At 43.3% G+C, this 27308-nt stretch overlaps 1 protein-coding gene and 1 long non-coding RNA gene across 7 annotated transcripts in view; both read left to right on the forward strand.

Moving 5' to 3' along the window:
- Positions 1-21455, forward strand: part of GPATCH8 (G-patch domain containing 8) — a 65389-nt gene extending 43934 nt beyond the window's left edge. For 5 of the 6 annotated variants that reach the window (XM_083147424.1, XM_083147429.1, XM_083147428.1 and 2 more), the window contains 2 exons: positions 11920-12050; positions 17177-21455. In XM_083147424.1, the coding sequence (XP_083003550.1) occupies positions 11920-12050; positions 17177-20744 (3699 nt within the window). In that variant the 3' untranslated portion in view covers positions 20745-21455. The remainder of the gene's footprint in view (positions 1-11919; positions 12051-17176) is intronic. The other variant, XM_083147425.1, reaches the window with a different exon arrangement.
- Positions 21456-22908: 1453 nt separating this feature from the next.
- LOC146008285 (uncharacterized) lies at positions 22909-25341 on the forward strand. Its single transcript, XR_014444491.1, has 2 exons — positions 22909-24441; positions 24919-25341. It is a non-coding gene; the product is annotated as an uncharacterized LOC146008285 (long non-coding RNA).
- The last annotated feature ends 1967 nt before the right edge of the window (positions 25342-27308 follow it).

Here is a 27308-nt window from a genome sequence, read left to right on the forward strand (position 1 = left end):
CAAGTTCAAGATAATTTGTTTTGCAATCATTTATTGCCATAAACAGTAAACACAAGCTCGGCAGAGCTACATTCAAGTCATTAAGAAGTAGTAAAATCACATTTACAAAACTTCTGGTGTGTACCAGCCAAATCGCATGCTTTTTTAGGGCTTGCGAGCCCGATGCGTGCTCCCGTGTGAGCGCAAATCAGCAGCCAGATAGAGAGGGCAGGCAACACTATATAGAGCAGATCTGCACTATATAGTGTAAATTGTGCCCCTCGGATCGCATCGGGACTCTCATCTCACGGCATATCCTGCCGTGTGTACACACCATTACTTGTTCTAAATCTGATGCAAATTGCTGTTTACAAATAAAATTTGGCTTATTACAACACAGCCCAGCAAACACACATCTAATAAATAAAACATGTGCACTGCATAGCCATAGTCTGTGTTTGTCAATCACCTTTCAGTGATACTATAGTCCAGATTAGATGTACAAGCAATCTTGCTGCCTCTGCTGGGGACCTGTGGTGCTCACTGCTTCAAGTTCTCCATGCACGTGTGGCACTGTCACAGCAGCAGCCTTGTTGTTCTTTTCAGTTTCAGCAGCTACTCCGTCTCCAGAGGATGCTCTGTAATTGAAGTGACCAAGAAAAAAACTTGGGGCAAAAAATCAGGGTAAATCCCTTTTTGTTTGCCCTTAATTACTTAACTTGCTTAACTTCTAATGTCCAACAAACTCTTTACTGAATGTTACAGTACAGTAAGTTCAGTAAACAATGCATTACACTCTGTTCTTTATGTGCAGTATTTTAAACACTTCTGTTTATTGTCTTTACTTGTGGCAGTTTATTTTAAACATGAATTGGTCTGAAAAACAGTTTTGCATACCCTAAGCTGGGAACCTGATTGGGCTGCATTATAGCATATAATTATGCAAAAGATAAGCCAGTATATTAACATTAACACACAAATCTAATGTTTAGAAAAATAAAATCAGAACGTTGATTAAAAAAAAACAGGTTTCAAAGATGTTGCACATACAGTATTGTCGTCTTGTCTTTTTAGTTCAGTTTTATCGAAACCACTTTGTTTGATGTCCACTATTATACTGTTAAATTGGGTCAGTAAGCACATAAAAAGGAAATAAAGTATTGCTGATCAATCCTGCCTAGTAAATAACACAGTGATTGGCATATTCTGTATGTACTGCTGGACACCACTGATAGAATGAATAACTCTAGCATATCTAGTAGAATATGGGGTCAATCCTATTACTGCCGAAGGGTGTGAGTTGCCATTCGGGTGCCGTTTAAACGCTGAAAACGGCGCCCAAATTAGGTCCATCTCGCACCCTGCGCAGGGCCAAATTCACTTATGGAGGTGCGAGCACTTTTAAGCGAATTCAGGCCGCCGTAAAGTGCACCCGGTGCTGTGATTTTGCACTCGCAAATCATACGCACGTAATAGGATCGACCCCTTTGTTATTATTTTCAATACACACAATATATCTGATTTTCAGGTGCAGGCTCGGACCGATGAATGAATTGGGGAGGCTTGATTAGACCTTTAGTACATAAATTGTTCCGTAGTTCACCCAGAGGCAGGATGAGCAGGAAGCAGGCAGGAGTTCAGTTTTACTGAAACAGATGATCACAAGGAAGTTTGCACTAGGCAACTGGCAGAGAGTAACGTATGCACGGCAACAGGATTGGTACAGAATGACTAATACAAAGAAGATGATAAAGATGCAGTGCAGCGCACTGATGAAGTTTATAAGTGCTATGAGCCGATAACCACACTGAGGGCAAAGTACATTACTTGTGGTTGCCTGGGAATACTGATGACTTGGAATGATGATTAGAACATCGATGACAGGAACAATGGTTGGAACATCGATGACAGGAACAATGGTTGGAACATCGATGACAGGAACAATGGTTGGAACATCGATGACTGGATCAATGGTTGGAGCATCGATGACTGGATCAATGGTTAGAACATCGATGACTGGATCGATGGTTAGAGGAATGATTGCTGGATCATCAAATGCGGAACAATGGTCAGAACATCAACAGGAAGGATGGCTGGAACATCGAATGCAGAACGATGGTTAGAACATCGACAAGAACGATGGCTGGAACATCAAATGCGGAATGATGGTGGAACCACCAAGAGCTAGGCACGGAACTGTTGAGGTAAGTATCCTTTTTCCTACTTACTGTAGCATTCAGTAAAGAGTTGGACATTAAAAGACACAGAGGTGCACTATTCTATTAAGGGCAAATAAAAGGGATTTACGCTGATGTTTTTTGCCACAAGTTTTTTTTTCTTGGTCACTTCAATTACAGAGCATCCTCTCCAAAAAAAAACAAAAAAACGGTACTTGTTTCCTAGCACGGCGCCCGTTGTGGTACATCGCATGCCTTAAGTTAAGGCATGCGATGGACCCGATTTTCTGTCTTGAACTGGCTCAATTGCCGGTAAAAGTAAAAATCGCGTTGATCGCGGCCCTAATAAGGGGCCGTGATGCGACCGACGCGATCAACACGATTTCCCCATAGGGAACAATGTTAAAGTGAATATCAGGTTGATCGCGTCCGTCGCGGGCCATTATAATGGCCCGCGATGCGATCAACCCGATTTGACATAGGTGACAATGTGAAATGGGCCAATATGGCCCACTTCACATTGAATATGTGTAAAAAGCATGGTTAATCCCCCCCCCCCCCCCATTTTAACGCCACCCCGCTATTGACGCCAACCCGAAGCGTGGCGAGCGTAGGCGGTACGCGTCCTCCGACCTTTTCATACCCCTACTATTCACGTTGGCGTGGAGTTGAGAATAGAAATTGTGGCGAGCCAACGAGCCCGAAGCGTGGCGAGGGGACACGGATACCTGTGAAGCCCGCGAGGGGACGCGATACCTGTGAAGGTATCCGCGTCCCCTCGCGGGGCTCGCCACGCTTCGGGCTCGGTGGCTCGCTGCGCTCGCCACACTTTCTATTCTCAACTCCACGCCGGCATGGATAGTAGGGGTATGAAAATATCGGAGGACGCGTACCGCGGCCCCTCGCGGGCTCGCTGCGCTCTACACGTGTCGGGTTGGCGTCAATAGCGAGGTGGCGTTAAAATTGGGGGCCATTTCAAACATCAGGGGGGGGTTTCTATAAAAATGGGGTGCTTTGGGGCATTTCACATTAAAATCAATGCAAAATCTGGTGTCAGGGACCATTTTGCATTGATTCCAATGTAAAAATCGGGTCGGTCGCGTCGATCGCATCGCATGCGATTTGGTTGGCATGCGATCGACGCGATTTTTTCCAACGCGATGGTCACACTCAAAATCGGTGGCGCCGTGCTAGGAAACAAGTACCAAAAAAACACGTTCAGGAGAAAACATACAATATTCACAATTGTGACCATGAAAATGGGTCAATTATTAGGGACTTTTCTCCCACCAAAGTCAGTCACTTTGCACTAGGACAAACTCGTATTCTTTTTTACTATGCTAAAGTATGTTAATGAACCGCTCTAAGACGTCCTGACATAATTTTAACTAGATTGGAGCTTTTTCATAGGTTTCGTTATTTTCACCTAAAAAGCAAAACTTTAGGTCTCTTGCCAGAACAGAAGATGTTGACTCAGATCAAAATAGACATTTCTTATTCAGGTCAAGTCACAACTTTTCCATACTAGCCAATTTTGAATATCTCAATTTCAACTTTTTCACTCCGCCCTAATCACCATGGCATCGTGCACAGCCTTGCTGAGTACACATTTTATCTATGAACCCAGCTTTACAAGTCTTTGGCCAACTTCTGCACTCTCTCCTCAAACTTGATACCTTTCCCCCTTCATCATATTTACATGTACCAAGAGCGAAGAAGGTTAAGTATGTGCTGAAAGAAAGTGCTTTCTAATACTAGTTCCTCAGCATCATGCCAGTTTTTCTATATTGATCTGGGTTATGTTTCTGGGTATTGCAGACCGAGGGAACTATGTAGTAAACTTTGGAGAGCGATAAAGTGGATGGAACTACAAGTTCCAACCAACCAGTTCCTGTCATTTCTTGAAACGTAGCCTGTAACATGGCAGTTACGAGCGGAGTGGACTTAATAAATAGATCTCCATGTTATTTATTTAACAAAAGTTTCTTATATAGTGCACACATATTCTACAGCGCTTCACAAAGACACTTTTGAACATTTACAAATCGTTCCTTCCTCAAGTGGAGCTTACACTCTATATTCCCTACCACATGTTTACACACACACACACACACACACACACACATTCACTCTTGGGTTCATTTTGTTGGCAGCCAATTAACCTACCAGTATATTTTTGGATTGTGGGAGAAAACTAGTACCCGGAGGAAACCCACGCAAGCACGGACAGAATATGCAAACTCTGCACAGTTAGGGCCATGGTGGGAATCGAACCTATGACCTCAGTGATGCAAGGCAGTAAAACTAACCATTACACCATCCGTCATAGAAAAGCAAATATTTTCTCCAGAAGCCAATGGAGGTGGTTATTAAACATGCAACATTTTTAAGGGTGTACTTCGATTACAAAACATCAGGAAAGACATCCATCCTGGTACATCCTGTGGCTGACAAAGTACAGTGGACAGACATCTGGCATGCATTATTTATATTTGACTGCTAATGTTACTTGTGGCCCCAATATAAAATGTTAGTGTTCTTTGCGTCGGTTAGTCAAACAGTGCAACATTCCTTTGTTCTGTAAGTTATGGGAGCAGACGGCCCCTTCTGATTCCATTACTGATTTTACAGCACAATGCTTTGTGCTTTGCCTTATGAGCACCGCCATTGGGCACTAAGTAGCTGAAACTGTGTATCCTGGTGGATAAAATCCCTCAAGGCCTAAAACCACAAATGCCAACAAGAGGACATTCCTGACTGACTTTATGTTGTGGGCTGTTTTCAGACATCCCTGGCTCATCCTATTTAACCATCTTTGTGAATCATTTGCACCCTTTCATGTAATTCGCCATTTCTCTTCACTGCACTTCTTCTTTCTTCCATGTACTTGTTTTTTGGAGGCTCCTGGGATAAGTAGTCATAAAACATCACAATTTGGCCTTTGTGAAAAAGTCTTTCTCTCATTGCTAGATAAAGACCTTTATCCTTTTTTGCCTACTTGATGGTGTTCCAAAGATTACATATTATTCATTTTTACAAAATACCTTCTTCATATCTTCCAATAATGATTCATGGCCCAATCATGCCTTTTATTTTTATTGCAGAAGAGAGAACTTATGTTCTATTGCAGCTTATTTGCTCAAAGAAAAGGAGGGGGGGGTGCTGCACTAAAAGAAAAGTGTGCAATGTATTCCAAGACCTAATTTGATAAACCAATATAACATAATTGTAAAAAAACACAGTAATGTTAAATAATTTAAGAAAAATGATATGGGTGTATATAGCCCCTCAATGTGGTCACCCTTGTTTAACTGTGATAAGGACAAGTGTCCATTACAAAGAATAACCCTCTTGTGGATGACTGCCATGGAGAAATGGGGGTACCGTGGAAATGTCCGGCTTTAGAGAGGTGGCGTTCCTCCCAGGATGAAGTCTTGGCCAGTCAAGGAAGAAGGTCTCTTGGGGTCAGTTTGGACAAAGAAAAAGTCCTGCATGGATCCAATTTGAAAAAGCAGGACTGGTTAGGTCCTGTAACCTTGTTGATTCCTTAATGGGTGTCCTGGAGCACTGTAGCAACACTATACAGCAATCAAACACCGATGCATTTTGCTGATCCTTCAGCTTTGTCCAGGTGATGTTATTTGCTCATAGGTCTGTAAAAATTAGAAAGAAAATAGAGACGTTTGGCCAGTAGATTATAACACAAACCACAATTTAGTAGATAAACTGTTAAACCAAATCTAAAACTTGGAGGATGGTCTAGTGCAGGAGTGGTCCACCAATCAGAGACAATGAGCCAAAAAATGTTATGGTAAAGCGAAGAGTCGATGCCATGCAACAAAAAAATAGGTGTGGCCTAGCTGGCACAAGGCCATGTCCCATTTTTTATGTTCACGCCTTTAGAATGACGTTTGTAGGAGCATGACTTTGTGTCTCCTCCATTTTTAGTTAGGCTGAGGATGAGACAAGCGCATTATGAATACACAGTTCCCAATATATAAAAACACTTTTTCAGTTTGCTGAATTTTTTTTTATTAGTATATATTTTTTTAATTCTTTTGAGAATCCTTGTTTTCAATAATTTTTTAATATTCGGGCTCGTATGTGGTTAAAGCTACTCGCAGTAATTCTCTGAAGTGTGTCTGTAAGAACAGATCAATGTTTTGATTTTACTTGTTTCAGTGATGGGGAAAAAAAACAACTCCGAAAGGTAAGTCGACCCAAACATTGATTATAGTCATAAGTGCAGCACATTTGACATTGGGGAATTTCTCCATTGGTACAGTTCTCCAGAACTCAATTGTACAGCTGTGTACACACGGTGCAATATCGCTGGCAATATGGTCAATGAGCGACCATATTGCCAGTGATTTGTTTGTGCTGCAGCGATAAATCGCTGGGTGCACGCTCCTGTGTTCAGTACCCTAATGGTCACTGGAGCTTGCTCCTGCGATCAGCTGTTTTCTTCTGCGGCTCCCTCAGCAGAGTCTCCTGTTCATCAGAGACCATCTCTGGTCACTGATGAAAACTGGACACTGAGCAATATATTGCTCAGCAAAGTATTGCACAGTGTGTACACAGCTTAAGTTTTTCATCCTAAAAAAGTTTAAGCACCTCAATCTGAACTTACTTCATCTGTGAAGTTTTGGCATCCGTATTATTAAGGGTCAACTAGGAATCTAATCTGAGGTCTTTTCAGATCATGGAATCTCTCCAGGCAGTCCACATTAAGTTCTTCAGTCACTGTTGCATACCATGTTGTGCTAGTTTATATAAGATATCAGGTGCTTGTTCACTTTCCTTTATCGTTAAGGGAAATTCCAAAGGGGGAAAATTAAGAGTGCCCCCTTTTTGAAGTTGTGCATTGAACAAATTCAGTTTTCTGACAAATGCAAATATACTTTGCACTATCTTAAATGTCTCCTAAAAGATCCAGGTTGAGTCTGTCCAGATTCTACAGCATGTCCACAAAAAAAAAAAGGGATAACCCTTTACCTTCTGAAAGCCACCCTACAGTACAGTGAAGTAGCAAGTCACCTGGAAAACCTTGGTCAAGTTCCGAAGTGAGATTCCTGTGTTCACCCAACCTCTCGCGATCTCTGTTCCCGCTGGGTATAGCAAGCTCCACCTGTGACATCACATCAAGCACACAGCAAAGTTGCATGTCAGCAGAGGCAAGCGCCAGTGCCGTGGGTGCAGGAGTAAGCGCACAGTCAGAGGAGGCAGTGCCCTGGGTTTGAGAGCCGCATTTCATTAGGAAAAGGCCAGCATGTGCCTTGAGAGCTGCAGGTTGGTCACGCCCAGTGGTGTAGCTAGGTGCCATGATGCCCGGAGCAAGGGCTTGTTTTGTGCCCCCCACTCCGTGCCTGCTCCTTACCTAGGGTTGCCACCTCATGCATCTTCAATTCCTGGTGGAGAATTGTGGGTGGAGCCTAATTCAGTAAGAGGGCGGGACTACAATCACAAGAGAATAAAAAAACTTAAAACATTTGCATTAGAGGTGAGGTGAAGTGAAATGGGGGGGGGGGGGGGGGATTGGGTTTTTTTTTGCTCAGGGCTGAGAAACTCCCCCTGCACCCCCTGTATAATAACAGGACACCACGGGCTGCTCCCCCTGTATGATGATAATAATAGGACACCACAGGCTACTCCCCCTGTATAAATAACAGGACACCACTGGCTGCTCTCTCTGTACAATCATAACAACAGAACACAGGCTGCTCCCCTAATATAATAATAACGGGACATCACAGGCTGCCCTCCCTGTATAGGGGGACACCACAGGCTGCTCCTCTTGTATAATAATAACGGGACACCAAAGGCTGCTCCCCCTCATATAATAATAACAACAGGGCACCACAAGCCGCTCCCTCTGTATAGTGGGACACCACAGGCTGCTCCCCTTCTATAGAAGCCACTACCTGATCAGACACGAGGCTCCAGCAATAGATGAAACTGCCATCCTTTGACTGGAACACAGGCCAGAAGGAAGGTGGAATGCACGGGCAAGAAGTAGAGTGAGATTGGCACAGGTTGCTTCCCCTCCTACATCCTGTAGAGATGTCACCAGATGTCCTTTCCTCCGGCGGCCATATTCCTGTAGACCAGTGCGGCGGCAGGAATTTCCAGTCACCTGCCTGCACATCACCTGGCACAGCAGAGTAGCCAGGAGCGGGCGGGGGGAGCAGACAGGGCTGGTGGGCGAGCTGGCGGTGAAGGCACGGCTCCGGCTCCAGTCTGATCTTCCTGCGCCCGGAGCTCGTGTTCTGCCATCGCTACACTTCTGTCCACTACTGGTCTAGTGTTTTGACTTGCAAAATGTTACTGGCATCCTGAACCAAAAGGGTGCCCCGCACCATTTTGCAACATCTCTGATGTTTGGAGTTTCTCCATACCTAAGCCCCATCAAGTTGATTTGGGACAGTGGTCAGGTAACTCGGTCCTCATTACCCCACACAGTGCATGTTTTGCTGGTAACCCAGCAGGTGCACAGGTGTACTAATTACTCAGACACATATTATGAGGTCCGCAGGTGGAGTTAATCATTTCACTTGTGATTCTGTGAGGAGACCTGCAAAACATGCACTGCGTGGGGTAATGAGGACTGAGTTCCCTGACCACTGATTTGGGATGTACTGGACATAAATGTGAAGTAAAGCAGCCTAAAATTGCCATACATGTGTTATAATTTCTCCAGCAATGTAGGGAACCACTTCCTGAATGCTCTATTTATCAAAAGTAGCTATTTTGATTAAAGCCGATTAGTTTGTTAAACAAAATAATTCTGTGATTTTTGAATTCTGATTTAAATTAATCTACAATTGTATATTTGCTGTATGCTTTAATTTCTGAGTAAATCTGGTAAAGATGAGGCGTGAATGTATATTTGTATGTTTGTGTACATACAGTATTTAAGTGCACTATGTACAATAAGCAACACATTTCTATATGTAATACAGGGAATAACCATTTCAGGCCTCTGGCATTTTGCCAAGACCACGTAACAAAGGTGGGAAAGACTTGCGATTTAAATCAATCCAGAGCAGATGAGACCATTAACCACCAAATGCGAAAAACAGCTTTTATTAAGCAACATATGTGTGAGATATAGATAGATAGATATATATATATGGTACTTGGGCTTCACAGGTGTCCGCGTGCGCTCGCCACGCTTCGGGCTCGGTGGCTCGCTGCACTTTCTATTCTCAACTCCACGCCGACGTGGATAGTAGGGGTATGAAAAGGTCGGAGGACGCGTACCGCTGCCCCTCGCGGGCTCGCTGCGCTCACCACGCTTCGGGTTGGCGTCAATAGCGGGTTGGCGTTAACGGTGGTGGGGGGCCATGAAACATTTTATTTTAAAACCTATCCAATGTGAAATGGCTATATTGGCCCATTTCACATTGTCATTTTATTTTGCACATCATTTAACATTACTGTCATATCTTTTAACATGGTAAATCGGGTCCAGTAATTTTAACATTACTGTCTATGGGAAATCGCGTCAGTCGCGGCCCCTTATAACGGCCGCGACCGACGCGATGCCCGCGATTTGGGGATTAATCGCGGGCATCGCGTCGGTCGGGTGTCCTTAAGTTAACTAAACTTAAGGACAAAATCTATATCTATCTCGTACAATATCTCTAGAATTTGCGCTACACTGTCGGTCACTTGATAACACTGAATCCCCTACTAGAGGGACCCCAACACCAATATCACAGACAATAGTGTTATATAGCGCCCTTATACAATTTACTAGGTGATTCCTGTCTTCCCTTAACTTAATAAGACCATAATCGACAAGTATTTTTCAAATAAAAAACATTTATTTAAAACAAATCAAACTTTGTCTTGAGATTGAATCTTGTATCACAATTTCTTTAGATTATGGATCACAATAGAAACCTGACGCGTTTCGTCTCTTTATGAGACTTCATCAGGGGTGTTTATAAACAATAGATCTTTAATGATCTTTTTTTGATCACCAAGCTGTACTGAAATTTCAATATTTCGATTGTGACTGGTCCAAATAGGGGCCTTAAGTCATTTTACTGTAGGTGGTACTTTAGGGCTACCCGTGTTTAATCGGTGCCTTATTTTTCTTATGACTCCATATATACCTTTAATAGATATGCTGTAATCTACAATACTTTAATTTGATGATGTATTTACACTTAAAATGATTTTCACATGTAGAAACATAGGGGTAAACTCCAAAGTGAGTAATGGTCCCCTTGTGATTAAAGTAAGAATTAGATCCAATCAAAACAAAGGGGGATTCGATCCAACAAATGACCTTATCAGCTCCTTTAGGTGTGTGCTCTCCTGTGTCCAAACACTATCTATCTATATATATATATATATATATATATATATATATATATATATATATATATATATATATATATATATATATATATATATATATATATATATCTATATATCTATATATCTATATATCTATATATCTATATATCTATATAGATATATAGATAGATATATATAGATATATATAGATATATATAGATATATATAGATATATATAGATATACAGGTCGAGTATCCCGTATCCGAATATCCGTTATCCGAATTATTCCGAAATACGGACATTCCAGAAAGTGAAATTTTTTTTTTTTTTTGCTAAAAACTCACTGGGGACATTTGTAACAGCATCACTGGGGACATGATATGTAACTGGCACTATATATGTGCAAGACAATGATTGCTTGGCATTCAAATTCAGTGCTGAGATAGTACACACATTTTGTTTCACGTTTTGAAACCTTGTTTTTTGAACAATTAAAATATATTTGTGTGTATTTTATGTGGTAATAAAATATATTTGTGTGTATATTATGTGTTTATACAGCATAAATGCAAGATACTTCAAAATACATCATTGAAATATTAAAATATTCCGAAATACGGAATAATCCGTTATCCAAAATTCTCCTGGTCCCGAGCATTTTGGATAAGGGATACTCAACCTGTATATAGAGAGATAGAGATAATCTCAGTGTGGGCATGTAATTAACTATGATCTACAAATAATAAGGAACACAAGAAAATCATAAGGAACACAAGAAAATCATAATCTAATCTACCCCTTATTTACACACCTATATGATGTGTTCTCATTTTCGGTGTCATAAGTGCATATGAAATGCTATCATTTGTGAAAAAAATACACATTCGATAGTTCTTGTCCAAGATATTCTGGGAATCCCTCCCCTCCAATGCAGGTCTACCCCTGTAGTGTCTCTGTGGCAGGCTGTCATTCTTGGGGAAGGCAGCAAGTCAGTAACTGGGACTTGCCTTGCTGTACAGGAAACAAATGTTAACCTGCTCATTGATTTTAACAGAAGGCTTGTCTAAGATGGTTATTAATGATGCATGTAAAGACATTTGATTTGACGTATGCAAGATTTTTTATTTGCTGGGAATGATTTTTATTTTGTGTGTGTGTGTACTGTATTATATGCATGTATTTATTATAGTATTAGAGAAGCTGCTGATCCATAATGTGATTCCCAGAATCTGCCCCTCTCTTTGCAAACCGTAGAAAAAGGTATCAGTCTGGCGATCTACACTGAACTTTGGGGCTCTGCGTTGTTCGACTTGGTTTTGTAGGACACCTACAGGCCATAGTTATCTTCTGAATATTGAAATTTCAGTGCATACCATTTGTCAACCTCTGTAGGTCTATTGTGAATCCCTTAGTCAAGCTTGTAAATGCTGCAATATATAAAACTTTATTTTGCAGAGGCTGAAGGATCTAAAGCAGCGAGAGTTTGCCCGCAATATTTCATCACGTTCCAGGAAAGATGAGCGTAAACAGGAGAAGGCTCTGCGACGTCTACTTGAGCTGGCGGAGCAGAGGAAGCAGTTGGAGAGGTGAATGAAAATGAGCTACTGTTATGAACATTAAAAACATCCTTTTCTTTTTAATTTTTTTGTGTGAGCTATATCTATATCCAGTGCACTTTGTTGCCTTCTCTTAAACAGTAAAATTTCAACGAATCACTGTTCTAGAAATGGAAGATGGCCTAAATATTAAATGCCACACCTGCAAGATATCATTAATTGGCCCAAACAATGTCAACAACCTAAAATAGCTAAAATTGTAGAGTTTACACTCTGAACAGTGTTACTTGGCAGAAGTAAGATATGCATTGAGTATTTTGTTTCAGAACTGTGGGGCAGATGTATGAACCAGCGTTAAGGGGGAGAAGTAGTTTCTGCGCACGTTAGGTCAGTTTCCCAGTCCCTGCTGCTGAAAACCATACCCACCGCTATATTTCACTGTGGGGATGGTGTTCTTGGGGAGATGGGATGTGTTGGGTTTGCGCCAGACATAGCGGTTTCCTTGGTGGCTGAAAAGTTACATTTTAGTCTCATCTGACCAGAGCACCTTCCTCCATACATTTAGTGAGTTGCCACATACTCAAAACGTGCTTTATTTTTAACACTAATGACTTTTTTTCTGGCCACTCTTTCGTAAAGTCCAACTGTAATGGAGTATATGGCTTATTGTAGTCCCATGCGCAGATACACCAGTCTCTGCTATGGAACTCTGCAGCTCCTTTAGGGTTACTTTTTGGTCTCTGTGCTGACTCACTGATTAATGCCCTCCTTGCCCGTTCTGTGAGTTTTGGTGGGCGGCTCTTAGCAGGTTTGTTGTGGTACCACAGGCATGTCAAACTCTAAATCCCAACTGGGCCGAATAATCAAGGTCTAAGTCTTATGTGGGCCGCAAGAAAGAGTCCTATATACCCATTGTCAGTACTGTACAGTCGCCTCCTCTATATTATATTATATATCAGTGTCTATTTAGTAATAAAATTCACATTTTGACACAGAAGAAGCCAAAATTCACATTCTGACACAAGGAATGAGTATAAATTCACATTGTGACCGAGAATAAGCCGCAATTAACATTGTGACACAGGGAATAGGCCAAAATTCACATTGTGACGCAGAAAATAGGCCAAAATTCACATTGTGACGCAGGAAATAGGCCAAAATTCACATTGTGACGCAGGAAATAGGCCAAAATTCACATTGTGACGCAGGGAATAGGCCAAAATTCACATTGTGACGCAGGGAATAGGCCAAAATTCACATTGTGACGCAGGGAATAGGCCAAAATTCACATTGTGACGCAGGGAATAGGCCAAAATTCACATTGTGACGCAGGGAATAGGCCAAAATGCACATTGTGACGCAGGGAATAGGCCAAAATGCACATTGTGACGCAGAGAATGAGTACAAATTCACATTCTGACCCAGGTTGCCAGATATTACACATGCCCCCACAGTGTCCTATAACACATATGCCCCCCACAGTTCCTCTTCTTCACCCCACCTGTAGTAAGTCTTACTATTTTTTGAAGCACTGTCCGCCCCTCCACCTTCTGCACTGCAGCAAGACACTAGCGCCGTCCGCCCCTCTGCCGCCAGATATACTTATATACCAGATATACTTATGGCCGCCGACTGCCCGCCTCCAAGACTCATTTGACGCTGTGTAAATGCCGTGCGTGGGTACATGGTGATGTCACCCATGCACCCGCGCACCTCCGCAAAGGACTGCTGGGACAGGGCTTCCGAAAAAACATCAAGCCCCACCAACAGCCATTGAAGCCCGTTCCCAGCAGAATTTTTCAAAGGTACAAGCACTGTGGGCCACAAAAGTAGGCGGCTGGGGCCGCATCTGGCCCGCGGGCCCCAATTTTGACATGCCTGTGGTACCATGTTCTTTCTCTTTGAAGATGATGGATTTGATGGTGCTTCGGGGGATCATCAAAGATTTGGATATTTTTTTTTTATGACCCAACCCTGTCCCTGACTTGTTTGGAGAGCTCCTTGGTCTTCATGGTGTGATGCCTCTTCTTCATCATCATGTGATTGCACACAGGTAGACTTAATTTCACTAATTATGGGGCAGATGTATTGTATTATAGCGCCACTATAATGCTTCCTGCATCGCCTCATTAGCAAGGCAAAGCAGGAGGGGAGACCGACAAGATGTATTAACATCTTGTCCGCCGAAGCGGGGGAGCCCTAACTCCCCCCTCTGGCGATGTCCCCTCCTGGAGATAGCGCATCAGTTTACACTGATGCGCTGTCCCACGGCCGGCTGCACTGGGCATGCGCAGGAACTCGCTACTCACACAAGATCCACAGCCCAGATCCAACAGCAGGGACAGCGCTGTTTAGATAGGGCTTCGCCAGCCTGCTGCTGGCGAAGCTGACCGTTCATACATTCGGCCTGCTATCATTTAGATAGCAGCGCCGATATGGACGCATGGCGCCCCTTTCCATTACAGTACGCTTGCGCCGACAGTGGCGTAGCTACGTTTTGGGTGCCCCCCCCGCCATTAGGGGGGGCGCCCTGCCAAGCACCCTCCCCGCCGCAGCCCATGCAAATCCCCCCCCCCCCCCCCCAATACCCCGCAGCCTGACCTATCTCGCTGGTCCTGGCGGCTCCGTTCTTCTGCTGAGGACCACCACAAAATGGCCACCTGCATTCAGCAAACAGTTTCAGAGAACTGTGTGCTATATGGGGGTGGCCATTTTGTGGTGGTCCTCAGCAGAAGAACGGAGCCGCCGGGACCAGCGAGATAGGTAAGTCTGCGGAGGATTGGCGGGGGGGGGGGGGGTTTGTAACTATAGCACCGCAGCCCCCGGCAACCCCCTCCCCGGTGGTGGGGGCTGCGGTGCTATAGTTACGCCGCTGGGCGCTGCCATACATGGGGGAGAAGCGGTATCAGTGCACCTAATGTGTGCTGATACCCTTCTCCCCCATAATGTCTGATCATACATCTTCCCCAATGTGACTTCTGAAGGTAATTCATTTGGTGCTCAGTCTTTCCATGGTGTATGACCTGTGACACAAAACAGTCTCAACTTTGTACCAGAGTTTGGCTGTTCCTCACCAGGTTTAAGCTTCCTACACAGCTATTTCTGTTTTTAGCTAATGACTGTGTTTGACCCTACGTATGGAACTGATGAAAGGCTTCTTACCGTATTTTCTGCACCGGGCTATAAGGCGCAGTCTTATGGGGTCTATTTCCATACATAACGCGCATGCTAAAACAGCATGGGTGAGATTTAATAGGATGAGAGATTCAGAAAGTGAGAGATTTGGTGAGAAATCTACAGGTTTTTTTAAAGTGGCAATCATTTACACTGCTTAACCAGTGTGATTTTGCAGTGTAAATGATTGACGCTTTACAAAAACTGGAGATTTCTTACAAAATCTCTCACTTTCTGAATCTCTCATCCTATTAAATCTCACCCCATGTCTCTTCACTGGTGCCATTTTCTGGGGTCATCGCAGTGTACGTATTACATCCCGGTGTGAGCAGGAAACGGTCCGACAGTCAAACTCAGTGCATACATAAGGCGCACCTGATTATAAGGCGCATGGCCTATTTTGGCGAAAATTTAAGTTTATTAGGTGCACCTTTTATAGTCCGAAAAATACGGTACTTTGCCCGGTAGCCAGGACAAGTGAGCTGTATACAATACCAAATGTAGGTGTCACTCAGGTCAATGATAAAAAAACAGAAGCGGCGTTTACTTTGCTTATTTATAAAGTAAACGCCGCTTCTGTTGTTTTTTATCATCGACCTGAGTGACACCTACATTTGGTATTGTGTGTGTATATATGTATGTGTGTGTGTGTATTTATGTATGTATGTGTGTGTGTGTGTATATATATATATATATATATATATATATATATATATATATATATATATATATATATATATATATATATATATATATATATATATATATATATATATATGTGTGTATGATAACAGGAGTGACTCACCACTCAGAGTATATATACTGTGGATGTATTTGCTCGCACCCGATTGGTTGCATCAGGGGACTAGCAATATGGTTTTTATAAGATATTTAATGTCCGTTATTACCATATATGATTAGTGTTATGCCTAATGGGAACAGTTCCCAGGTCATGGGGAGCATAAATACTGATACACTGGTATATATATATATAGTTGTCGCGTATTTTTCTTTGAATGATTCTCTGAGTGACATCCATACTGGGACTATATATATATTCAGCCCAGCACTCCCGTGTTAATAGAGCAGCTGCCTGATGTAGAGCTCGGCTTGAAGACAGAGGTACTCCAGCGGACTTGTGACAAGCAATTAAATGCACAAAGGAGAGTGACGTTTCGGGGTTAAGGCTTCCGGTTTTCAAGGTGTACAAAATGGGGAGTGTTAACCCTGAAACGTTAATCTCCAATCATATACATATATTCTAATAGGCTGGCACTCAGACTCCAGGTACTGTGGGCCACTTCTAGAGATTACATCAGCCCTGTCAAACTCCAACAACTTGTCAGTTTTCAAAGTTTGCAGCATATTAGGCATCCACATCAGATTCCTATTAATAATTGGTCCCTTTTAATAAAAACATGTGAAAAATAACTTCCACATATATAAAAAGGATCATATATGCATTTTCTCATTTTATGTGTACAGTATTTGTATATAAGGTTATCTGTAGTTTTTCATGAGAATTGCTTATGGCTTTATTTTTTTGGACATTAATGTGTATAGACAAGTATTATATTAATAAACATACTTTATTTTCACAGTTTCATTAATATTCTTAGTGTACCACCATTAATTTTTTCGGTACTTATGTAATATCTGGGCTCCCGTTTTTCTTATGAGACTGCGTCCCCTCGCGGGGCTCGCCACGCTTCGGGCACGGTGGCTCGCTGCGCTCGCCACACTACAGAAAATCAACTCCATGTGTAGTTGGATAGTAGGGGTATGAAAAAATGGGGTGCATTTAACATGGGAGCCCAGATAATACATAAGTACCATTTTTTCTATTAATAATGTGGGATTCGTAAATCCCCAATTGTAGATTCAATAGCTTTGGTTGTTGCACTTTTTTAAATGCCATGGTATGTTCATAGAAAAGTCAAATGGATCCTAGTAATGTTGTTGTTTTTTTGTTTTTATTCCAGCAGTGCCCCTGGCAGTGGTCCCATGTTCAAACCAACTACAGTTGCTGTGGATGAGGAAGGAATGGAAGAGGAAGATGCACCTATTTGTACTAGCTCAACAATGCAAGACAGCCCAAAGAGAGTTCAGGAAGAAAAGTCACCCCAGATTTCAAATTCTGCTCTTATTCAAGCTGCTACTCCAGCTATAACTTTTGGCTTTAAAAGCCCAGCTAGTACATTATCTCTTCAGAAAGTGGGATTTTCTTTCTCCTTTGCTAAAAAGACTCCATTGAAGTTAGAGTCCTCGGCAGCTGTTTTCAAGGATATCAGTGAGGAGATGGCATCAGCAGAGGAGGAGGAGAAAGAGGAGGACAAACCAACTGCTGATATGTGCACACTAAAAGCAGTAGAGGGTGAGACCAGCAAAGAAAGTGAAAGCAAGGTGGAGGAAGAGGAAAGCCAAGTAGATGATGGTGCCTCCCTTGCAAGCACATTATCAAAACTGAAGAAGATGAAACAAGAGGAAAGAGGGTGTCTGCCTGGGGAACCAGAGTATTATCACTACATGCCACCTGCCCATTGTAGGGTAAAACCTAATTTCCAATTCTTGCTCTTTATGAGATCCACAGAGCAAACTCAGGCAGAAAATGTGCCTCCAAAGGAGGACAAGAAACAAAGTGTTGCAAGCAAAATTAAACCTGTAAAGCAGACTGAAGGCAAAGGAGGAAAAAGTGCAATTGCTGATATGAAGGCTGTTGGGCACCAACCAGTGGAAAGCAGTGCCTCTTCTGGCTTACCCAAGGCAGATCTGTCAGATGATGCAGGTGACAAAGAAAAGCCTAGCTCTACTTTAGGTGGAGAGACCTCCAAGGATTCTCCTACTCCTGCAAAAGACCACCCAGATCGACCAAAACACCCGACTGGTCCATTTTTTCCAGTTCTGAGCAAGGATGAGAGCACAACTCTGCAGTGGCCCTCTGAGCTCTTGATTTTTACCCAGGCTGAACCAGCTATCTCTTACAGCTGTAACCCATTATATTTTGACTTTAAACTTTCTCGAAACAAAGATGGCAAACCTAAAGGAGTAGAGAAGCCAATGAATAACCCAGGGTCAAGTAAAGATAATTTAACTGCTGCTGATGCAGACAAGAACCTAAATATTCCAATTAAAAAGGAAGTTATACCAGTCATGCATACTTGTGGCGCCCAACCAAAACCTTCCCCTACACCTTCCTTTGATATAAAATCAGAATCTCTTGCAGAAGAGGACACAGGTGAGGCTACTGGAAAGTCTCATAAGCACAAGAAGAAGAAAAAGCACAAGAAGAATAGCAAGCGGAAGCGGAAATACAAAGAAGGAGATGAGGGGACAGAACAGAAAATAAAAAAGCATAAGAAGCATAAGCACAAGAAATCAAAGGGTGCTTCCAAAGCAGTGACGAAAAGTGAGGAATCTAATGTAAATGTGGCTCCTACTTTGGGAAATCTCAGTGGAGACTCTGCTTTAGGGAAGTCCTTAACAAAAGAGGACGGTGGGGGAAATGCTGGTTCTAAACAGGAACTTCATACTTCTTCCAAAGAGCCAGAGAATAAAAAGCTCAAAACTGACCTTAAAACATCACTTCCCTCTACCGTTGCTCAATCATCAACTTCCTCCTCTTCTCATAGAAATACACCCCCCAAGGCCAGAAGACGAAGCAGTGGAGATTACGATAGTGAAGATAATGCCAGTAGAAAGAAGTCCACCTCTAGATACAGTGATGAGTATGACTCAACAAGTGAACGCTCCAGAAGTCGATCAAGATCTGGAAAACGTCGGCGGTCCTACTCGTCCAGTTCCGGGGGTTCCACTGATAGAAGTAGATATAGTCGCAATCAAAGCTATTCAGACAGTGACTATAGTGATTATAGCAGTGGATCAAGGAGGCGATCAAAGCGGAGGTCACCAGGTTCCGATTCAGACTCTGTGGTTTCCAAAAGACATTCCACTAGACATAAATACTCCTCTTCTGATTATAGCCATAGCCGTTCTAGAAGCAGAAGTCCCTCAAGGAGAAGTAGGAGTCGGGGTAGGGGAAGGTCAAGTAGTAGAAGCCGAAGTCGGAGTAAGAGGAGAAGCCGCAGCTTGACTGGTCACAGCTGGAAGCGCAGCCGCAGTTATAGTAGGGACCGGAGCACTAGTGTTCGCAGTCACTCTGGAAAAGGATCACATGGGCGGGACAGTGTTGACAGTCGTAGAGGTGGAAGGCGGGACTTCAACCGGTCCAAGATTTATCGTTCACAATCCCCGCATTATGCTCGCTCTGGGAATCGTAGAGAGGGGAGTAGAGGTTCAGAAGCAAGGAGAGCTGGTGGCTCTAACTTGCCCCGCAGGAGCACTGAGAAGGATGCAGGAAGATGTTCTTTAACAGCAAAACAGCTCCTAGAGAAAATCCAATCACGACGTTTAGAAAAGGCAGCAGGCACTGCAGAAAGTAGCTCAAAGTCTGGAGCAAAGGTGAAAGATCCACCTCAGGGATACTTTGGCCCCAAGTTGCCACCTGTTCTTGGCACTAAACCTACTCAACTGCCCATGATAGGGAAGCTCCCAATAGGATCCAAAAGCACAGCACCTCATAGAGGAGAAAATGACTCTGGGGAAACACCAGTTGCTATAGAAGTGGAGAAAGGAAAAGAAGTAAAAACTTTAGTGGAGGAAACACCAGTACCTGAACCTGCACCTGCTGTAGAACATCTGACCCCAGAGGCTGCAGTTTGCTTTCAGCCTCCACCTCCAGGCTTTGGAGAGGGAGCTGTATCACACCCGTTGGGCAATGGAAGTCTTCCCTTTCCACCACTCCCAAGTAGATTAATACCACCACCTCCTGATACTGAATTTTTTCAGCATTCAGCTTATACACCCATCACAGTTGATCCAAACTCTTCTCGGCCAGAAGGGGAAGATGAGGACGATGAAGAGGAAGAGGAGGATGATGAAGGTTCCTTGGCACCTCTGGAAAGCCAGCCTATTACTTTTACACCAGAGGAAATGGAGAAGTACGGCAAACTACAACAGGCTGCTCAACAGCATATACAGCAACAGCTCTTAGCAAAGCAAGTAAAGAGTTTCCCTGCAGGGGCTCTGCCACAAGCATTGCAGCCTGTAACACCTACCCTGCAGCCTATTCACATTCAGCAAGCACCTCCTCCTGTGTCTGCTGCTTCCTTAACCAGTGTACAGCATGCTATCCTTCAACATGCTGCAGCTGCTGCAGCCATTGGCCTACCTCCTCACCATCAGCAGTTGGCTCAAGTGCACCACATCCAACAGCCACATCTGACTCCCATATCTCTCTCTCACCTTACACATTCTCTTATTCCAGCCCACCCTGCTGCATTCTTAGCTAGTCATCCCATACACATAATCCCTGCCTCTGCTCTCCACCATGCTGGGCCTCTTACATTTCATCATGTCCCTCATGCCCTTTATCCAACTCTATTTGCTCCTCGGCCAAACACAGCTGCAGCTACAGCTTTGCACCTTCACCCTCTTCTTCACCCCATCTTCTCGGGTCAAGACCTGCAACACCCACCTAGCCATGGAACATGAGGTGAATCTTTGATATGAACAGTTTAGTCTCAACAGATCTGGCCTCAAGAGAAGGTTATTGAAGTCTGCTGGACAAAAATGTTATGGACATGAATCCAGTAAAGAGTCTAGCACGCTCCACCATCCCATTTCTGGGATGAAGTCCCTTTGGCCAGCACTTCTAGGTCATTTCATCATTCAGTCATTTCGTTAATCCATTCTGTAAAATTCTGTTTAAATTATAAATATTCTGTTGGGACACATTGATCTAAGTATAGCCTTCAAGTTGTATGACAAAAATACATGACAATGGGCTTTTCCTCTTCCCAAAATTCCCTAATATATATCTATGTAATATTTTGACTCCACGCTACCAGAGAATGGACCTTTGCTCCTTCCTTGCTTCCATATAACAAACCTGTTGATGCAACTGATGGAGAGATAGAGTGGGACAAGCTGTCAATATGGTGGTTTAATACAACATATGCACTCTGTATATTTTTTTCCCTGCAGTAGCTGTATAGTAATCCGAGGGGCAAACCTATAGTTTTGAGCTAGTTTGCAACAAAATGTATTTCTGCTGCTGTGGCATGTATATTTTATTAACTTTTTTTTTTTGGAAGTTTCTATGTATGATACAAATGTACAAAAAAATTAATAAAGATAAAACTTAAGAATTGCACAAAAATGTAATACTACAAGGGGTAATAAAAGAACACATGTATTATGTAATATGTGATATATTGTATAATAAGAGATTGGTTTAAAGCAGGAACCAAAAAAGGAGCAACTTTGCCTCGGCCAAACTATTGTTGCATTGCAAGGGGTTGCAATGCGTTTATATTGGTTTCTGCATGCTGGGAAATACTGCCCACTCTTGCAGGTAGTCCCAAAACACTGGACAGCTCAATTTTACACTGTATTTTAGAGTTTCGTCTAAAATCTGCCCAGCCCAACTCTAGCACACTGTATTGCATGTGTGGCAGAATTCAGTGGAGGTTCAGAGATTACTGAACCGGGGGGATTGAAGCAAGTTTACGGTTAAATATAAAGTGATAGTTCTAAGACCAAACCAGCCTTATAACAGATTGCTGCTTTAGATGCAAACACTCTGAACTTCCCACACTTTTGAAATCTATTACAGCATTTCCTAAGTGCTCTGTATGTTTTTAGTTACATCAGGAGTTCTCCGTTCTAATTATAAGGTACCTCATCATGTCATTTATGTGGTTCTCTGAGGAAACCAGAATATTAATTGTAAGTTTTAAATAGATTTAGCTCACTGTGCAACCACCTTTGTTACAGAGGCAAATGCAGGATTCCTCACAAGGTGGCTTCTTCACACACCATGTGATTTTAGACCAATACCTCATTTAAATGAATATATACAGCCAGCTACAACCCTAATGTATAATTAGGTTGGGTTATTTGTCTTTTGGTAACACTTCATGGGGGAAATTTGCTAAGATGTGTATTCTAGTTCACATGTGATGTTGCTATGGGCAACCAATCAGAATCGACTTATTTATTTAGCACCATCTAGAACTGGGGTAGCCAACCCTAGTCCTCGAGAGCTACCAACAGTGCATGTTTTGCAGGTCTCCTCATTAGCTGATTAGCTCCATCTGTGGATCTTTTAAAATGTGTCCGTGATTAATGAGTGCAGCTGTGCAGCAGCTAGGTTGTCTGGAAAATGTGAACTGTTGGTAGCTCTTGAGGGCTAGGGTTGGCTACCACTGATCTAGAAGATAGTAGACAGGATCTGATTGGTTGCCCATAGCAACAGCACATGTGAAGTAGAATACACATCTTAGTAAATTTCCCCCTATATCTTTTACAACTAGGGAGACTATATTATTGTAAAAAAAAAAAAAGATATATATATATATATATTTATAATACTCTGTATATGCTTATCACCATCCACTTAATCATAATTCAAAACCTGTACAAAAAATATGAATACCACCCGCGCTCACAAGGAACAAGCAGCTAGAGAATCACACCAGATAGGGCTACCAACCCCAAACAGCATATAGTACACAACAAAAAGGTGGATCCCCACAGCGCTAATTCACAGGATCTCTCTCAGAAATTTTCTTTAGTATTCGTCCTCTAACGTCTCTTTTTTCCGGTGTCCCGAGTACCCTGGACGTTAGAGGACGAATACTAAAGAAAATTTCTGAGAGAGATCCTGTGAATTAGCGCTGTGGGGATCCACCTTTTTGTTGTGTACTATAATTCAAAACCTAACAATCGCTACTCCTTATACCTTAACCCAAACCACGAAACCATCCCTAATACCTTAACTCTATCTCCTAAAATAACCCTGATACCCTAACCTTAAAGGACAGGATAGGTGGGCACTATTTTTAGATTTAACTTTATTGTCATTACCCATATACAATAGGGAATCAAAGTAAATTAAATTCTGTAGTTTGAGTGGATGCAAAACTTTATTTGACCTATTGTACATGGGTAATGACAAAGCTGACTCTAATCTTATCGCCCATCACATGCTAAGTTTATATTTGCTACTGTGTGTAGATGTATGAAGCAGTGCTAGGAGTGGAGAACCGTCACATGGAATCCAATCATACCACCTACTCCAATGTCACATATCCAGATAGGTTGTCCCTTAAGGATTCCTACATGCAGTTATTTGATAGGGGGAAAACAACAAAATACAAAATGTGATGGTGCTGGTTGTAATATGTGTGCAATGGAATATTTAATTTGTATTATATTGATCTGTGCTGCAGCTTTACCAAAAAAATCAGGAGCTGACCCTCAAATTGAACTGAAGAAAAAGGTGTGTTTATGGTAATGCGCTAAGCTCAGATCAAAAATATGTAAATTTTAAGCATAAAAATTGAATTTATTCTAATACATAAAAGAAGCAATTGTAATCATGATATATGAAACATTGTGTTACACAATTAGAATGAAATACAGCTGCAGAATATGTATCACTTATGAATTATTTTCTGGGAGAATTTCCAAACAACTCTGCTCATGCTGAGGGGGCGTGGCTTAACGCGTTTCCAGGGGTTAAAGTGAGGATAAACTGGGTGGAACGGAGTTCCACCACCTCTAATGGTGAGGTGGAACATTGGCTAACTTCTACAGTGGTCCTGCACAGTAATTCTCACAGAAAAGCATTCTAGTTTGCAGGGTGATGAAAAAAAACAAAACCCTACCACTGGCCCTGTCTCTGCCTAATGGGGGGAGGGAAGGGGATCTAATTAGGTGGCATAGAGAAATTAGTTCCTCAACCTCTGCTTGACCACTTTATGCCCTGCACATTTCTCATCTACAATTTATGATGAAATATCCTAATAGATGAGAAATATGTTAGGCCACACCTCCTCAGCACGTGCAGACTCAGCATAGTTGTTTGACTTTGGAGATTCTCCCAACACGGAGAGCACAGGAGCACGCTGCCCAGCACTTTGAAAGTCCCGCGCCCATCTCCACGCAGGCAGGAGCAGATAGTCCGCATCCACCCTTCAGTACCTAGCTGGGTGCTTGCCGGGACCGACCATCTGGGGACAGGGAGGTGCACAGCCATCTGATCACCAGCAGTGTGCTAGTTTGGACAGTCATGCTACACCTCCCCGGCTGCATGAAGCTGCCCATCTGGAGGACACAGCCTGCACGCGATCCACAGCCACCTGTCTGAAAGATACAGACCACGTATAGGTCTGTCAACCGGTAGGCAGGGCCGGTGCAAGGCACCGGAGCGCCCCAGTCGAGTCGGGCTGGGGGCGCCCCGGTGCCGGGGGGGGTAGGGGTAGGGGGGGTAGAGTAGGGGTACGGGTACCTGTCGTTCGGCGCTCTCTCTAATCAAATCTGGCGGCGGAGGCAGCGGGGGTCCCTGCAGTCTATTAAAAATCACGAGCGCTATCCGCCGGGCTATGCGGAAGCGCTTCTAGTGTGAAAACTCTGGCAGCACGCTGATTGGCTGAGATCAGCGTGCGCCGTGCTGCCAGAGTTTTCACACTAGAAGCGCTTCCGCATAGCCCGGCGGATAGCGCTCGTGATTTTTAATAGACTGCAGGGACCCCCGCTGCCTCCGCCGCCAGATTTAAATAGACAGGTACAGGTACCCGGGCGGCATTTTCCGCCCTCCAGTGGCCGGCGCCCTAGGCAAATGCCTAGGTTTGCCTAGTGGTGGCGCCGGCCCTGCCGGTAGGAGCTTTCACCTATCTGCTCTCTGCTGAACACACTCATCACACTAGCTGGTGTGAGCTATCTTGTGCACTCCAACAAAACTCTGTGTTTTAGATGTCCAGCTGCAAAGACATTTCTACATTCTATATGTACGCCAGTAAGTTATAGGATTTGCAATAGGTATATACAAGAATCCTTGCAAGATATCTGCTTATGACTGACTTATAGGATTTGCAATAGGTATATGCAGGAGTTCTAAGGAGATGTCTTGCAAGAATGTTTGTATAGGCATTTCAATAACTTACTGGTGTATTACTGTTTATGCATATTTTTGCAGGCTTCTAATTGTGGCATTAACCTGTTTACCATCATTAATTAATTGGGAAAATGTTATATACATTGGCCTTTTTCCACACACTGTATGTATTAAATGTCAATTTATGTATGTGTTCTTCTGTCTGGTATAGTTCTTCAAGTTTTTAATGTATATTAAATAAAAGTTAAGGTACTTATGTAATATCTGGGCTCCCGGTTTTCTTATGAGACCGTGTCCGCTCGCCGCGCTTCGGGCACGGTGGCTCGCTGCGCTCGCCACACTATATAAAATCAACTCCATGCGTAGTTGGATAGTAGGGGTATGAAAAAATGGGGTGCATTTAACATGGGAGTCCAGATAATACATAAGTACCAAAGTTAATTTTTATACATACAAACGAGTGCCCCCCAAATCACAGAGTGCCTTTCCCCTTTTTTGCTACATATAGACTCTTAGGGGAGTACCACCATGCGAGTCATTGACCACATAGACCAGGCTTTCCCAACCACGGTCCTCAAGGCACACCAACAGTGCAGGTGTTTGTGATATCCAGGCTTCAGCACAGATGGTTTAATCAGAATCACTCAGGTACTAATTAAGTCACCTGTGCTCAAGCCTGGATATCACTAAAACCTGCACTGTTGGTGTGCCTTGAGGACCGTGGTTGGGAATGTCTGACATAGACTGTTGAGTCTGGACCCTACATATTGTGGTACTTACCTATGCAGTATACCCAATAGCTAGTGTACAGCCCCTCCCACATTTCCTTTTCCTTGTTACTTAGCACTAAGATGGAGCCAACCATTACTTGGATGCAGCGTCAGTGAGTGAATGTGCCTGGCTATACTTGCTACCTGTTTCTATTACTTTAAGCTGCTGTGTACCCTGCCCCCCCCCCCCCTTAACTGCCCCAGCTATGTACCCTTGCCACCCTCTGCCCCATACCCCCTTCCTGCTCCTAGTACTTCGCCAGCTGCTATCTACAGATACCCTATACATATCCCCAGCCCTGCCTGCCCCATAGCCCATCATTTTACCCCAGTACTGACACAGCTCATATCTACGCTTGCTCCCTGCTTGTTATCTTGTACAGCCTGCCCCTATCACCCTTCCTTGCCCCCCAGCGTTGTTCTAACTGCAGACTGCACTTAGCCCAAGCTCTGCTTATCCTTGCTCTCCTTTTAACCCCAGTTCTACCCCAACGTCTCCCTGCTTCTACCACCCAATCTACCACAATACCTGCTTGCCTTTATTCCACTGTACCCTATCTTCTAATTGCACACAATAATGCCCAAGCTGCCATCTGAATCTGATCCCAGCAAACATAATATATGATGTGAACAAGAAAACGTGGAGCAGGACCCTAAGTGAGAGGGCCTTGGGACCTAGACTTTTTTTTTTCTCTGCAGGATCACGGATAGTCAGTATTGGCAGCAGTGTAAGTCCTATCATGTTTAAGAAACACTTACCATCCAATGTTTCTCCAGGCTTTTTTTGAGACTCCTGTGGGCCTCCCTGTGTCCGTGCATGACCAGCAGTGCTTCCACCATCATCCCTGCATTCACGCTGTCGTTGCCTGCGGCTCCATTGTACGCTACCACTAAGCAGTGTGCAGGCCTATGCATGATGACTTTCCCTCCAGTTCCCAACATGGCGCAGCCATCTTGCATTCCTCCACATGATGCATCTCTGGCAATGCTATCAATACCAGCCTGACATCATTCTGCAGTAACCAATCCTCAGTGCCCAGTTCCTATGTATGCTGGGAAAAGGCTTGTCAGTGCAATGATGTCCACGGAGTAGTTGTTTATTTGGACTCTTTTGCTTCTGCTGATCTCCATCTTGCTGCACAGCCTGGCTTCCTCTATTGTTCTGACTGGGAATTACCTTTGATTCCAGCCAAGTCTATTTGCTTATTGTAATTACTTAATCAGTTATCTGATCATCATTGCGATAACATGGTTCATCATCACTCACTGCTTACTTCATATGCCCAGTACCAGCCACCGTCCCAGAGTGTCAACATCGGTGTATTATCATTAAATTCCTCATGGTTGGACCTCTCATGTGCCTGTGTTAGTGGTATCTGCCTGAGC

Source organism: Crinia signifera, chromosome 6 (genome assembly GCF_055691185.1).
Source record: "Crinia signifera chromosome 6, ASM5569118v1, whole genome shotgun sequence".
In the NCBI taxonomy this organism is placed as follows: domain Eukaryota; kingdom Metazoa; phylum Chordata; class Amphibia; order Anura; family Myobatrachidae; genus Crinia; species Crinia signifera.